Source organism: Pseudophryne corroboree, chromosome 10 (assembly GCF_028390025.1).
Source record: "Pseudophryne corroboree isolate aPseCor3 chromosome 10, aPseCor3.hap2, whole genome shotgun sequence".
NCBI classification, from domain to species: domain Eukaryota; kingdom Metazoa; phylum Chordata; class Amphibia; order Anura; family Myobatrachidae; genus Pseudophryne; species Pseudophryne corroboree.
In genome coordinates, this window is record NC_086453.1 from 311,996,069 (window position 1) to 312,010,054 (window position 13,986).

The 13,986-nt window shown below is 47.5% G+C and overlaps 1 protein-coding gene across 1 annotated transcript in view; it reads left to right on the forward strand.

The window, feature by feature from the left end:
* KMT2A (lysine methyltransferase 2A) overlaps positions 1–13,986 on the forward strand; it is a 293,772-nt gene that overhangs the window by 234,049 nt on the left and 45,737 nt on the right. The window contains exons 16-20 of the mRNA XM_063941799.1: positions 124–297; positions 880–990; positions 7,911–7,984; positions 9,084–9,274; positions 11,683–11,783. Coding sequence (XP_063797869.1) covers positions 124–297; positions 880–990; positions 7,911–7,984; positions 9,084–9,274; positions 11,683–11,783 — 651 coding nt within the window. The remainder of the gene's footprint in view (positions 1–123; positions 298–879; positions 991–7,910; positions 7,985–9,083; positions 9,275–11,682; positions 11,784–13,986) is intronic.

Below are 13,986 nucleotides of genomic sequence, written 5' to 3' on the forward strand. Positions count from 1 at the left end.
GTTGTAAACCATGTCAAACACTTATATTATATGAGATCATACTTGCAGTTTACTTTCATTAAGTTTAAAAAAAAAAAAGTGCTAATAACTGATAAAAAAACAAAAACAAACCTGATCTCATAGGCCGCAAAACCGCCTGACTTAAATCCAGAGCCGGAAGAAAACATGCCTTCCCGCAGCTCTCCGGAGGGCCCTGACCCGCCTGTACTGATCCAAGTGGGCAAGCAGGATGAGCAGCCTCCTCTTGACCTGGAGGGTGTGAAGAAGAAGATGGACCATGGCAGATACACCTCTGTGGTAAGTTTTTAGATGACTGCGTTTCCTGACCATGATACATTGTTATAATCACCCATTTATAATAGCAGCAATTGAGTTGATTGTTTTCCTATTGTGCATACATAATCCGGTCCCATTGCTTGTTCTAGAGTTTGAGTTTCCCGTTCTTCATTCAGTTTCTTCTCTGCTTTCCCAGTTTCTGTCTTTCTCTCCCCTGCTCATTCTCTCACTAGGTTATTTTGCTTGCTTTTCTCACTTAATTACCCCCTTTAATTGAGGTAGTATTATCACCCCCTTAAATTACAGGGATTACATACAATTAGATGCCTTTTACAAGTGTAAAATGTGGGAAAAAATTAAATCCTATTACATGTGCGTTCTCCTACATCTAGCCTCAATACACCATGGGGCGCAAGATGCCTGACGTCAGGTCCTGTATAACTCCACTAACATCAGGCATAGCCTGATTAGATTTTGGTGTATGTATAGTTTTGCTTAAAACATTCTTCAGTCTCTATATTTAAATAGATACCATGTTGGGTTTTGGTACCAATACTTGTATATTGATTTGAGTAATTGAAGTTTCCACGTTCTTCTTTTCAGTTGGAAATGAGTGATGACATTGTGAGGATTATCCAGGCCGCTATGAATGCAGATGGAGGGCATCCGGAGCTGAAGAAAGCAAATAGCATGGTGAAGTCCTTTTTCACCAGGGTGAGTGTGTTTTACTAGTCTCTTAATGACTATAATGGTTAACTTAAACTTGTACTGTGTAAGTAAGACACGGAAGGGGAGAGGAGGGTGAGCGCAGGTAGTCAGACATACAAAACCCTATAGCAACGCACAGCCCTTCCATACCACACAAACCCTTCCGTAAGTAAACACCAATGTAAAATCCTTACCAATGTAACAGTGGTGGCTTCTCAATCAGTGTAATAGTCCTTCACAGGAGCATGAAAGGGAGGGGTTGTTCTAGACAAGAAAAAAAGGGAAATGATTCCCCAGCACACTGAAAATGATCAGTAATGAGATTTGAATAGACTCATCTTGGAATCAGTCTGGGCTAACGAAGGTGAAGGAAAGTGGTGGTTACTGCTTTAGCAGTAATGCAGTCAGTGCAAACATGATCAGAATGTATGCCAATTGAAGAACATATCTGGACAGAATCTGACAAATGCTGCTCTTGATACAACACTTACTACGGGTTCAGTATGATTTACCGGCGGACGGTATTCCGACTGTCAATATCCCGACAGTGGCATCCTGCCCACCAGAATGCCGACAGCGGGGCGAGCGCAGAGAGTCCCCTTGGTGGCTTGCTGCGCTTGCCACAGGATCTATTCCCACTCTATGGGTGTCAAGTGGGAATAGTCCTGTTGCGCCGGTGCACTTTAAATTTCCTCAACTGGGTGTGCTGGCTCCTCCCCTCTATGCCTACTCCCACAGGCAGTTATAAGTAAAATAGTGCCTGAAGGAGAAAAGACATACTTGAGAGAAGGAACAAACAACAAGGAGTGGTGAGTCTTACACACCAGCACACCACTAGCATAAAACGACCAACAACAGCTGGTAACAAACCAGCAACAGCCGAACAGGAAACCATAGAAAAGAGAACCTGCAGAAAAGTCAAGGCACTGATGCGGGCGCACAGTATCCCTTATGGACTACGAGAAAAGGATTTACCTGTAGGTAATTAAAATCCTGTTTTCTCTAGCATCCATATTGGGGGAATCTAGTACGATGGGGACGTCCCAAAGCTTCCAGAACGGGCGGGAACATGCGGAAACGTCTGCAGCACCGCCTGCCCAAACTGGGAATCCTCTTTGAACAGGGTATCAAACCTGTAGAACTTCACAAAGGTGTTGTTCCCTGACCAGGGTTCGCTCTCTCCTCATAAAAGACAGAGTAAGGGCTTTTACACGATAAGGGCCCCAATCCTGAGACACACCTAGCAGAAGCCAGGGCCAATAACATCACTGCCTTCCATGTGAGGTACTTGTCTACTACCGTCATCAGAGGTTCAAACCAAGAGGACTGTAGAAATTCCAACACTACTTTCAAGTACCAGGGTGCCATGGGCCGCACAAAAGGAGGTTTAATGTGAAGCACCCCTTGCTAGAAGGACTGAACTTCTGGCAATACTGCCAACTTCTTCTGGAAGAAAATTGAAAGAGCTGAAATCTGGACCGTAATGGAACCCAGATGCAAGCCCTTATCCACACCAGCTGCAGGAAGCGTAGGAACCGTCCCAAATGAAACTCAGCAGGCAGATACGTGTGGTCCTCGCACCAAGAGACATGTCTGCTCCAGATATGATGCTAGTGTTTTGACGTCACAGGTTTCCTGGCCTGCACCATGGTAGCAACTATTTGGAAAGGCCCTTGTGAGCTAGGATGTTCCGCTCAACCTCCATGATGTCAAACAAAGCCGCCGTAAGTCCAGGTAGATGAACGGTCCTTGTTTAAGATCTCTTCTCAGTGGCAGAGGCCAAGGGTCTTCGACGGACATATCCAGTAGATCCGCGTACCGAGCCCTCTGAGGCCAATTCTAGCCAATCAGAATTGCCTGGCCTCTTTGATTCCTGATTCGCTTTAGCACCCTTGGGAGCAATGGAATCGGAGGAAAAAGGTAGACCAGCAGGTAAGGCCAAGGCGATGTCAGTGCATCTACTGCCCTCACCTGAGGGTCCCTGGTTCGTGAGCAATCCCAACGAAGCTTCTTGTTGAGACAAGAAGCCATCATGTCTATTTGTGGGCAGCCCCACCGGTCGATGATCTGCTGAAACACCTGATGGTGTAGGCCCCCACTCTCCTGGGTGGAGATCGTGACGACTCAGGAAGTCCGCTTCCCAGTTGTCTACTCCCGGAATGAAGATTGCGGACATGGCTCTTGCATTTCTTTCTGCCCAGAAGAGTATCTTTGACACCTCTCGCATGCAGGCCCTGCTTTTTGTCCCTCCTTGTTGATGTACGCCACTGCTGTGGCGTTGTCCGACTGTACCTGTACCTGTATCGCGTGATTCCTGAGTAGAGGAGAGGCCTGAAGCAGAGCATTGTATATCGCCCGAAGTTCCAGAATATTGATCGGAAGGAGGGCTTCGTGGGCTGACCACCTGCCCTGGAACTGAGCCCCCTGGGTGACAGCTCCCCATCCTCTCAGACTCGCATCCCTCGTAAGGAGGATCCAATCCTGAATCCCGAAATTTGGCCTTCCAGTAGGTTGGAGGACTGCAGCCACCACAGTAGAGAAATCCTGGTCTGAGGTGACAGCCGAATTATCCGGTGCATCTGAAGATGTGAATATGTGATCCGGACCACTTGCTCAGGAGATCCAATTGAAAAGTCCTGGCATGGAACCTTCCATACTGGATCGCCTCCTACGAGGCAACCATTTTCCCCAACAATCTTATGCAAAGATTGATACCAGAGTAGGCCGGAGACCCATGCGGACCATCTCCTGAAGTGTTCTCACCTTGTCCTCTGGGAGGAACACTTTTTGGGCCACAGTATCCAGCAACATTCCCAGGAACAGGAGCCTCTGAGTTGGCTCCAGGTGGGACTTCTGTAAATTGAGGATCCACCCATGATGTGACAGAAGTTGGATAGTGTGGTCAATATAGAGCAATAAAAGCTCCCTGGCTCAGGAGATCATCCAGGTAAGGGACAACATTGACCCCCTGGACCCGGAGCTTGAACATCATCTCTGCCATCACCTTCGTGAACACCCTCGGAGCTGTGGACAGGCCGAAGGGTAGCACCTGGAACTGGTAGTGATCGTTCAGCAGGGCAAACCTCAGATAGGCCTGATGAGGTGGCCAAATCGGGATATGGCGTCTTTTATATCCAGGGAGACCATGAACTCCTGTTCTTCCAGACCTGCAATCACTGCTCGCAAGGATTCCATCTTGTCACCGTCATGCTGAGGCCTTAGTGGAAGCTGCACTGGTGCTCTCCTGAGAGCCGGCGATCGCTGGTTTTCTTGTCTTACCTCTGGTGCCTCTAGCAGCTTTGGCGGCACCTCTGGCCCTAGATCTAAATCTGTTAAACCGAAAGGACTGGTTAGACGACACCGGGTAGGAGCGTCTAGCCGGCGGGGCCCCAGAGGGGAGAAACGTGGATTTCCCCGCAGTAACTTTAGAAATCTATGTATCCAATTCCACCCCGAAGAGCCATTCCCCCGAAAAGGGGAGAGACTCGACACTGTATTTGATTCTGCATCCGCTATATACTGACGCAACCACGAAGCCCTGTGCGCCGACACCGCCATAGCAGTAGCCCTAGCGTTAATATTGCCTGTTTCCTTGAGAGAGTCACACAGGACACATGCAGTGTCCTGAATGGGCTTCAGGAGAGTCACTGTAGTGACCAGGGGTATATCCCCTGAGAGGCCCACTTGAATCTGAGTAGCCCATGTATGAATGGCTTGAGTCATCCAGCAACCTGCTATGACCGGCCTATGTGACATACCCGCTGCTGTGTAGATAGACTTCAGTGTAGTCTCTTCCTATCCCCAGGGTCCTTTATGGTGAAGGAGCCCAGTACTGGCAGTACCGCCTTTTTAGATAGGTGTGAGACTGACACATCCACAGCCGGGGGGTGTTCACAGAATTTTTTGCCTTCAGGAGCAAATGGGAAAGTGTGCAAAAATCGTTTTGACACTTATATTTTTTTATTATCTGGATTTTTCCAGGCTAACTTAAATAGGTCATCTAACTCTGCAGAATCAGGGAAAGTGACACTGAGCTTGTTTTTTTGTGAAGAAAAACGACTGCTGTGATGCAGCGTCCTCTAGAGGGAGTTTTAACACGTCCCGTGTAGCTAAAATGAGCGGTTCAATACCCTGAGCAGAAGGGGAATCCCCAATAACGGGATCCAAATCCTCCCCCATCTCCTGTATTTCCTTATCTGAATCGGATAGTAAAGCAGGTAACCCACGTTTTAGTGGTCCTGAGGTAGAGAGGGTGGGCTGTGGAACATCTGCGCTAGCAGCTAGGTCTGCAACAGCCTGCTGCAGTTGTTGAGTGGTTTGAGCATTAACAGTGAGCTGTGATGACATATCTGACATCATGGTTTTTATGGCACCTAGCTAGAGAGGCTCTTGACACCCCCCACCCCCCTTCACTGAGCTGTGAGGAATGTTGACTACATTGTTCACATGATATTGAACCAGGCGTAGAGGGAGAGAATCTGGTGTGACATACACTGTACAATTGGTGTTTTACCATGTTTACAGTAAACAACACTCATATACACATACACACAGAAAAGTAATAGAATAGCAAGCTTGCCCTCACTGTATGTGCGAGGGAGACAGAGAGAAGAGACCAGCACACCCAAGCTAAACAGCCCTAGTGAGGCTGCAAGCTGATATAACATGGTAAAACCCCAGTGCTTTTGTCCTTTTCAGGACACAGATTGTGTACAATAGCGGCTCTCCCCCTTTGCTACACCCCTTTACCAGATTTCCAGCATATCCTGTGCGTCTGGAGGAGCCGTGTGTGCATGCTGCTGCAGCTGTAAGCAGAGGAGGACGCCAAAGCGCCGCTGGTCCCGCTGTGAGGAAGCTCCGCCCCCTGTAATGGCGCCAGACTTTCAGTAATCTTTATACTGGCAAAAGTCTCCCTATGAGTAGAAAACATCACACAACTGCTAGTTATACCCACCGCTGCCAGTTTACACAGGGTGGCTATAGCGGGTCCTCCCCAGGAGGATCACATATATGCCGCCCCTGCGTTTTGCCATACCATGAACCGGGGGACCCCCTTAGCGGGGCCCCCGGTTTGTACTCACCACTGATGTCACCTTCAGGCAATGTTAGGGGTGTGCGGTGTGCTGTGATTGTGACCGCCAAGGCGGTGGTCCTGCAGCAGGGAAGCAGCTCTGACACCTCGCAAGGCCGGTGACCGTCCTCCCCCCCCCCCACCAAAGCGCCGCTGGTCCCGCTGTGAGGAAGCTCCGCCCCCTGTAATGGCGCCAGACTTTCAGTAATCTTTATACTGGCAAAAGTCTCCCTATGAGTAGAAAACATCACACAACTGCTAGTTATACCCACCGCTGCCAGTTTACACAGGGTGGCTATAGCGGGTCCTCCCCAGGAGGATCACATATATGCCGCCCCTGCGTTTTGCCATACCATGAACCGGGGGACCCCCTTAGCGGGGCCCCCGGTTTGTACTCACCACTGATGTCACCTTCAGGCAATGTTAGGGGTGTGCGGTGTGCTGTGATTGTGACCGCCAAGGCGGTGGTCCTGCAGCAGGGAAGCAGCTCTGACACCTCGCAAGGCCGGTGACCGTCCTCCCCCCCCCCCCCCCCCCTAACTCCCACGGTGCAGGTATGCTGTTGCCCCAAACAGCATGCCGAAAATAACAAAGATTTAAAAGAAACTGAAGAAAACTCTCTGGAGCTGCAGAGATGTGCATCCTCTCCTGAGGGCACTTTTTTCTAAGCTGCCTGTGGGAGGGGGCATAGAGGGGAGGAGCCAGCACACCCAGTTGAAGAAATGTAAAGTGTTTTGTATAAATTGTTGAATTGCTGCTCCTGGAGTGCGCACGGGATCACCTAATAACTTGTATTGCTTTGGATATTACAGTTATATTAGTCTTAAGAGCCAGATCCTAGGTTTTCTTTGAGCAACCCATGGTTCATTGTCCCCCAGATAGGAAGAAAAAGAAATAAAGGGGAAACTTTAAATCCCTATAGAACTATAAATGGGTAAAAAATGCTTCACATTTTTGGGTAAAGTCCAACAATAGTTGCACTGTATTTTAACATAGGTGTAATAAAAGAAATCGCATAAAAGCATTACAAATCAATTCATTGGTTCCTTCTCTTTCATCCACTAGGGAACACTGGAGATACATTACCCTGGGGTATAGACAGTGGTCAGTGGGAGCTAGCACTTTAAGAAATTTAGAAGCGTGAAGGCTCCTCCCCCTCTATGCCACATCAGCCCCCTCAGTTTTAGATGTGTGCCGAGGGAGCCGGTCACATCTTTCTGTTGTACAAGTAAATGATTGACCACAATGTGCTGCTTGCAGAAAGTTATTTTTATTAGATAGAAATAGAAATCAATTGACTGAATTTGAAATATTAGCTTATTTCATTTGGGTAGTCACTCTGTGGTAAATATCCTCTTTTGCCCCATAGATGGTACAACTACCTCCGGCAGCCCCTGCGACTCTCTGCTCAGGTTTATCTACAGTGTGATGTAAACAGGATCCTGCATAATGCTTTTAAGAAAACAGTGTTCCAAACTTAAAGTATATCAGAATTTGTTGGCAGTTCTATGGGTTGTTTAGCCACTTCATACTCTACAGCAGTGGTTCTCCACCTCGGTCCTCAAGTACCCCCAACAGTTCGTGTTTTCCAGGTTTCACAGGATTGCAAGTGAAATAATTTGCTCCACCTGTGGGTCTTTTGTAATGTGTCGGTGAGTAATGACTACACCTGTTCAACTGCTAGGTGATTTGGAAAACATGAACTGTTGGGGGTACTTGAGGACCAAGGTTGAGAATCACTGCTCTACAGCATAGGATGGCTTATCCTGCACTGAATATATTTCTTTAACGGTGTTTTACTTTGATTCTTTCTCAGAATCTAATCTGTTTATTCCTATTTCTTCATTCTGTCTAGCAAATGGAGCGTGTTTTCCCATGGTTCAGTGTAAAGAAGTCCAGATTTTGGGAACCGAATAAGGTTACCAGCAAGTAAGTGTATTGGATTCTTGGTGTAGTCTTTTTTTTTGGCGTGTTTTAAGGCTGGTAATGAAATCGTGACTTAGCCTTGTAGTGGGGTCACACCTTACCTTTGGGACGGTCGGGAAGCTCTAGCTATGTAAGTGGTACGCTCATGATCTGCAGATACTGTTGATGGAAGGAGATACACATATTGCAATAGTTCTATGGAAGTATTGAATGATCTGTTTTTATTTTGAGGTATGTAACAATGATGATTGCACAGAAAAATGTTGTTAGGATAGAATTAATTTAATGAGGCTTTCATTGTTTGATGGGAAGCTGTCCTGTTAGTGTTGCAGGTCATGTTTATATTTTCCCAGGTCATCCTTCTCTCTAACTTCAGATTATGACGACACTTTATTAAGTGGAACATTCAGAAATGCAAATACTATGTTTCATTAAATACAATGGCGTGGGTGGGGGGGGGGTCTTCAGGACGCAGCAGCGTCACCCACCCTGTACAAAGCAGAGGGCGCACCTAGTCCTCGGGTCCAGGTGGTCATTGAAATGCCTGCAATGCATGGGGGATAGCAACCCGCCGATCACATGGTGGCCATTTACCATATCAAAGCCACAATGTCAGCATTGTTCAAACAGTTGGCAGTCAATCATGTGTATAGCTCCACAATATCAACATTTGAAATATCGACATCCTGACATTTAAGGATAGGGAGGGGAAGTACAAAAATTGGTAGTATCTCAGAGGTCTGATGCAGAAACGAACACCAGGACACGGAAGCTACGCTGGAGACAGAGGGGCAGATGTATTAAACCTGGAGAAGTGATAAAGAGTGATAAGTTATCACCTTGCACTTATCACTGCTTTATCACTTCTCTCAGACTGGCGGCCAGGTTGGGTCGCCAGTCTGAAAGAGTTATCAGCTGGGTCGCATCTGGGAAGGACCCGTGTACAAATCCTGGGTGAGACCAGGCTTTGCGGTATTAGTAAGGTTTCTATGGTTGCCAGTAGGTCCCATAAACAGAATAATAAAGTATTTTGCAGGTGCTTTGTGTAAAGTACACTTTGCAGACACCGATTACCTGACATTTTTCATATTGTTTTTTGCAGCAGCAGCATGTTACCAAATGCAGTTCTGCCACCATCCCTGGACCATAACTACGCTCAGTGGCAGGAGAGGGAGAACAGACTGGCTGTGCAGCCTCCTCTCATGAAGAAAATTATCCCGGCTCCAAAACCCAAATCTCCAGGAGACCCAGAGTCACCTCAGCCCATACAATCACCAACTCCACCGGTGACAGGTAGGAATCACTTAGCCCGACACATCATGGTGGAGAGCTGAAAGAGACACTTATAAGAAGCACAGGAGATAGCTGCTATAGAATAAGCAGCGGTTTTACATGGTACCTGAATCCCATGTCCTTGCTTTATGGAACCTCTGTGCCTCTTTGTCCATTGAAAAGGACAGAGATCCATTTTGGAACACTTACGTGGACAGTAATATAAAAGCTAGAGCATAACGTTTCTGTAGCTCATCAACATGTAACCACAATTACTAATAGCAAGTGCTACATTCCAATGCACTTTGTTTATGGGCTATACAATAGCAATAAGAGGAGAGTCGTCCTTTTTTGACGAAAATGCAGTTTTAGTCGCAACGCAATGAGATTAGGACGCACCAGTAAACTGTGCTGATTAATTTGATAAACATGTATATCTGTGTGCGACTGAGTCTGTGAATCTGTACACGAGGTGCTACAATGTAGCAGCAGCTTTTGTCCAGTACAAGATTTGTTCTGATCCGTATACAGACTCAGTCACACACAATATACAGCATAATCTCCTTGTGTGTCTTATTGTCATTGCATTGCGACTAAGACGCATTTTCGGGGCAAAAAAAAAGCCAAACGTTCGCAGAATTGCATGGGACCTGACGGATCACTCACTCCAGGTATCTCACACTGCATGACTTATTGAGACTGAATGTATGAGGACACACCTGTAAAGTAACATTGCACAGTCTTACAATTTAACTAGTTAGTTCTCACTAGTAAGAGGAGGGCAAATACCTATGCTTCTGTTTATACAAGGTCGGGTGCAGTAATAAGGCTCAAAAACTGTATGCCCTTATACAAATTAGTGCAAACAGGTTTTTTTGCATCCGTTCCAATGCAGAACGTCTGCGTCGAGTCACTAATCTGGCAAGCAGTTGCAGCTCTGGAACTACAGACTATCACAGACAGTTTGGTTCCAGGTGTATGCCAAAGGATACCCAAACTCAACATTTTCACCCAGTATATAGTTAAATGGCAGTTCAGGTCTAACTTGCTGTTTGTACACAGCCTGTGGTCAGGGAGTGACTAATATCATGGTTATCGATGTTTTAGAAGATTGACTTAAAATCATTGGGTCGATTCAATTCAGCGACAGTTGAATAGCGCCTGGAATTAGCTCCCGACGCTATTCAATTCAGCTAAAGTTAAGTCGGCGAATGCCCGTTCTCACGGACGTAACAGGTTGCTTTGTCGGGAGAACGGGCATTCTCCGACTTAACTACCCGCGGCGATGCCGATTCCCGACAGAATAAGCCTCGCGGCAGCCCTTTTGACGGTTTTCTTCTCTCACCCCCCGGGGGTGAGAGAAGAATTCCCAACAGTTGAGGGTAACTAGTCGCTGTATTGAGTAGCGCCAGCAGCTAATTTCCGGTGCTATTCAACTGTTGCTGAATTGAATTGACCCCATTGACCACAAAATCAGGAGATTTCATAATTGAATATTACATTATTTACCACCTATGTGCTGAAGCCACCCAGGCAGGGAGATAATTGTGTACTTACACTGATTTTATGACATTTGCCTGTTAATTTATTGTGATCATTATGTATTTAGCATCATATACTCATCTGAAATCTGAAATTTTATTCTATATATTTATTTGTTGTTTGCCACCATTGGCAATGAGTACATTATGGGAAATAAAGGTGGATGGATATAGTGATTCAGCTTTGAGCAGTCTGAGCAGGAAATCGGAGAGCCTGCTTTGGAGTTGTTAAAGCCTATGAACATCTGATTTGTGCCATTGAGAAGGTCGTGGTCAAGAGTTTTGAATGACAGTCATTTCCTACCCAAGCAGGAGATAGTATTGATAAACCAGTGGATTCAACAAGTGTCATTTCTATCCTAGAACTCCCAGATTTCGCCCAGTAGAAATAGTTGTGTGTAAAGATATTCAGGAAGAAATAATAGGCTATTTAGAAATCACTGATGCGTAAGGCCTTGCGTTTGGCTATGTCTGTCATTGCGAGAACTAACAACATGTTACTTGCCTATTTTCCATCCTTTTATTGCCATTCTGTCCTCCCATGTATTACAAGAACATGTAGATTTATGGTTCTACCTAGGGAACCCATCTGAAGAAACCAAGCTTGTCTGTGTTATTCCCATGCTGCATTTTACAAAAGCTCACTCCTCTTATAGAAATATTTGAACAGCCATATCATGTTGCATTGTATTGGTTTCCTAGCTATTCTTTTTTTATTGTACATTCTCTAGTTTGATGCAGTAAGGCTATTGTCACATATATGCAATTTGTTACACTTTATATACAACGCTTTTTTATTTCTTTTTATTTCCAAGTTGATTATGCATGTGGTATAGATGATTTTTCATGGTCTTGATGCCGCTGTTGCTTGTTTTCATATAACCATAGATATCAGCAGGGTTGAGAGCCCGGATCTGCCACCTCCGCCTGGCGTGGAGGATAACCGCCAGTGTGCCCTGTGTCTGAAGTATGGTGATGACAGTGCCAATGTAAGTATATGCTGCTACTGATGAAGCACACGGCTGTTTTCCGGTTTTATTCCTTTGACCATTTTTAAAAAAAAATTAAGGTGTTTTTTTTTTCGAGGGCATAGGTGTATATTCAATAACTGTCTGAAGCTGCCGTCTTGTCGGAAAGACGGCAGCTTCCGACAGTTTTAGGTCGGAAGGTGTTCCGACCTATTCATTAGGGCCCTGTTTATTCCTACAAGTTGGGAAATCCGACTTGTCGGAATGCACGCTGATCGGTGGCTTCAGCCGACGATCAGCGTGCATTGTCGGAAGCGGGGCCAAACCCGACAGGTTTTAGCCCCGTTTCCGACAATCTAAATCCGACTTTAAATAAAGTCGGATTGAGACGAGGGATCTGAGAGCAGGAGACGGGGGGGGGGGGGGGGAGCAGCGCTGCAGTGGGGAGAGCAGGAACCCAGCGGCAGCGGCCACCCGGCTCCAGCAAGCGAGATCCCTCTTGCTGGAGCCGGGTGGACGCCGCCGTGAGCCTCCGCTGATGCAGCCGCTGCTCGCCCCGTCTCCTCCTCTCCATCTTTCCTCCTCCGCTGCTTTCCCGCTGCTGCCCCCACTGCCGCAGACATGGCAGCCGCCGACAGCTCTCCCTCGCCCCCCACCATTCTCGGCGCCGCTGACAGCTCCCACCGCCGCTGCTGTCAGCACACCCGGCAGCCGCTGACAGCGGCAGGACAAGACACCGGGAGCGGCCAAATCCGACAGCCGGATTTGGGCGCTCTTCGTATAGGGGTTGTCGGGTCCATTCTGACAACTGCATGTCGGAATGGACCCGACTCTTATTGAATATACCCCATAGTTGTGGTCCTCAACAGAATATTTATACATTAAACAGTCCTTTCTAAAGTCTCCAACTGGGGACACTAAAGGCTTACCGTACGATAGAAACTGTTATTGGCCCACACATTTTGCAATTTCATGCCAATTATGTTTATAGTAAGCTTATTGGCTGTTCAAATACTAATATGTATGGGCATCATAGTCGGTGAGTAGAGGGTTAGGCCTGTGGAGTCTGAGTAATGAAGGAGCAAAACGTGTCATCTGTCATATCAGTTGCCACCCATGTGGTCCTTGCAGGAGCAGATCTTGGTGCGAGCAAGCAGTGCCTTCGCCCGGGGCGCTGCGGCCTGGGGGCGCGGCCGCAGTCACCCCGCAGGCACCTCCGCCTGCCCGCACCCCGCTCCATGGCTGCAGCAGACGCCGTGGGCTGTGTGGGCGTCCGCTGCAGCTGGCTCCAGGGACAGATACTAGAGGTCAGTATTGGCCTCTAGTGTCTGTGCGGCGCTGCTATGGGAGAGACGTTATGATGTCTCTCCCATAGAGAGGAGCCAGTGTTGTTTATTTTTTAATTTTGTGTGTGCACAACTACTGGAGGCAAAAAAACAGGGCAAAGAAAGAGGGGGCACAACTGCTGGGGGCAAAGAAACGGGGCACAACTACTGGGGGCAAAGAAAGAGGGGGCACAACTGCTGGGGCAAAGAAACGGGGCACAACTACTGGGGGCAAAGAAACGGGCACAACTACTGGGGGCAAAGAAAGAGGGGGCACAACTACTGGGGGCAAAGAAACGTGGCACAACTACTAGGGGCAAAGCAACGGGGCACAGCGACGGGGTACAACTACTGGGGGCAAATCAACTGGGGGGCACAACTACTTGGGGCAAATCTGGGGGCACAGCTACTGGGAGCATAACTGTGGCCACGCCCCTCCCCTATGAGGCTACGCCCCTCCCCTATGAGGCTACGCCCCTATTTTTTTGCGTGCACAAACTGGTTTTTTTTTTGGGGGGGGGGGGGGGGGCGGCGGCGCCAGTGGAAACTTTCGCACTGGGCGCCACAAGGTGTAGAACCGGCCCTGGGTCCTTGCACAGTGGTAAAGGTGTGAAGGCAACAACAAGGTTGTCCCTGTATTCCGGTCAGATTCAGGTTTAAACCCCTCTCACAAAGCTCTCATCCACTCTTCCTCTCTATATGTTCCAGCCTCCTTCCCGCCCACTCTACTCTGACAGTGGCTGCCACCTTTGTGATCACCTTCACCCACTTCCACCATTAGGCTTTCTCCTGTGCTGCCTCCACACTCTGGAATGCCCTTCCATACCCAATTAGATATGCATCCAGCCTGACCGACTTAATGTGTGGTTTAAAAAGTTTTTCTTTTTTTTTCTTTATAC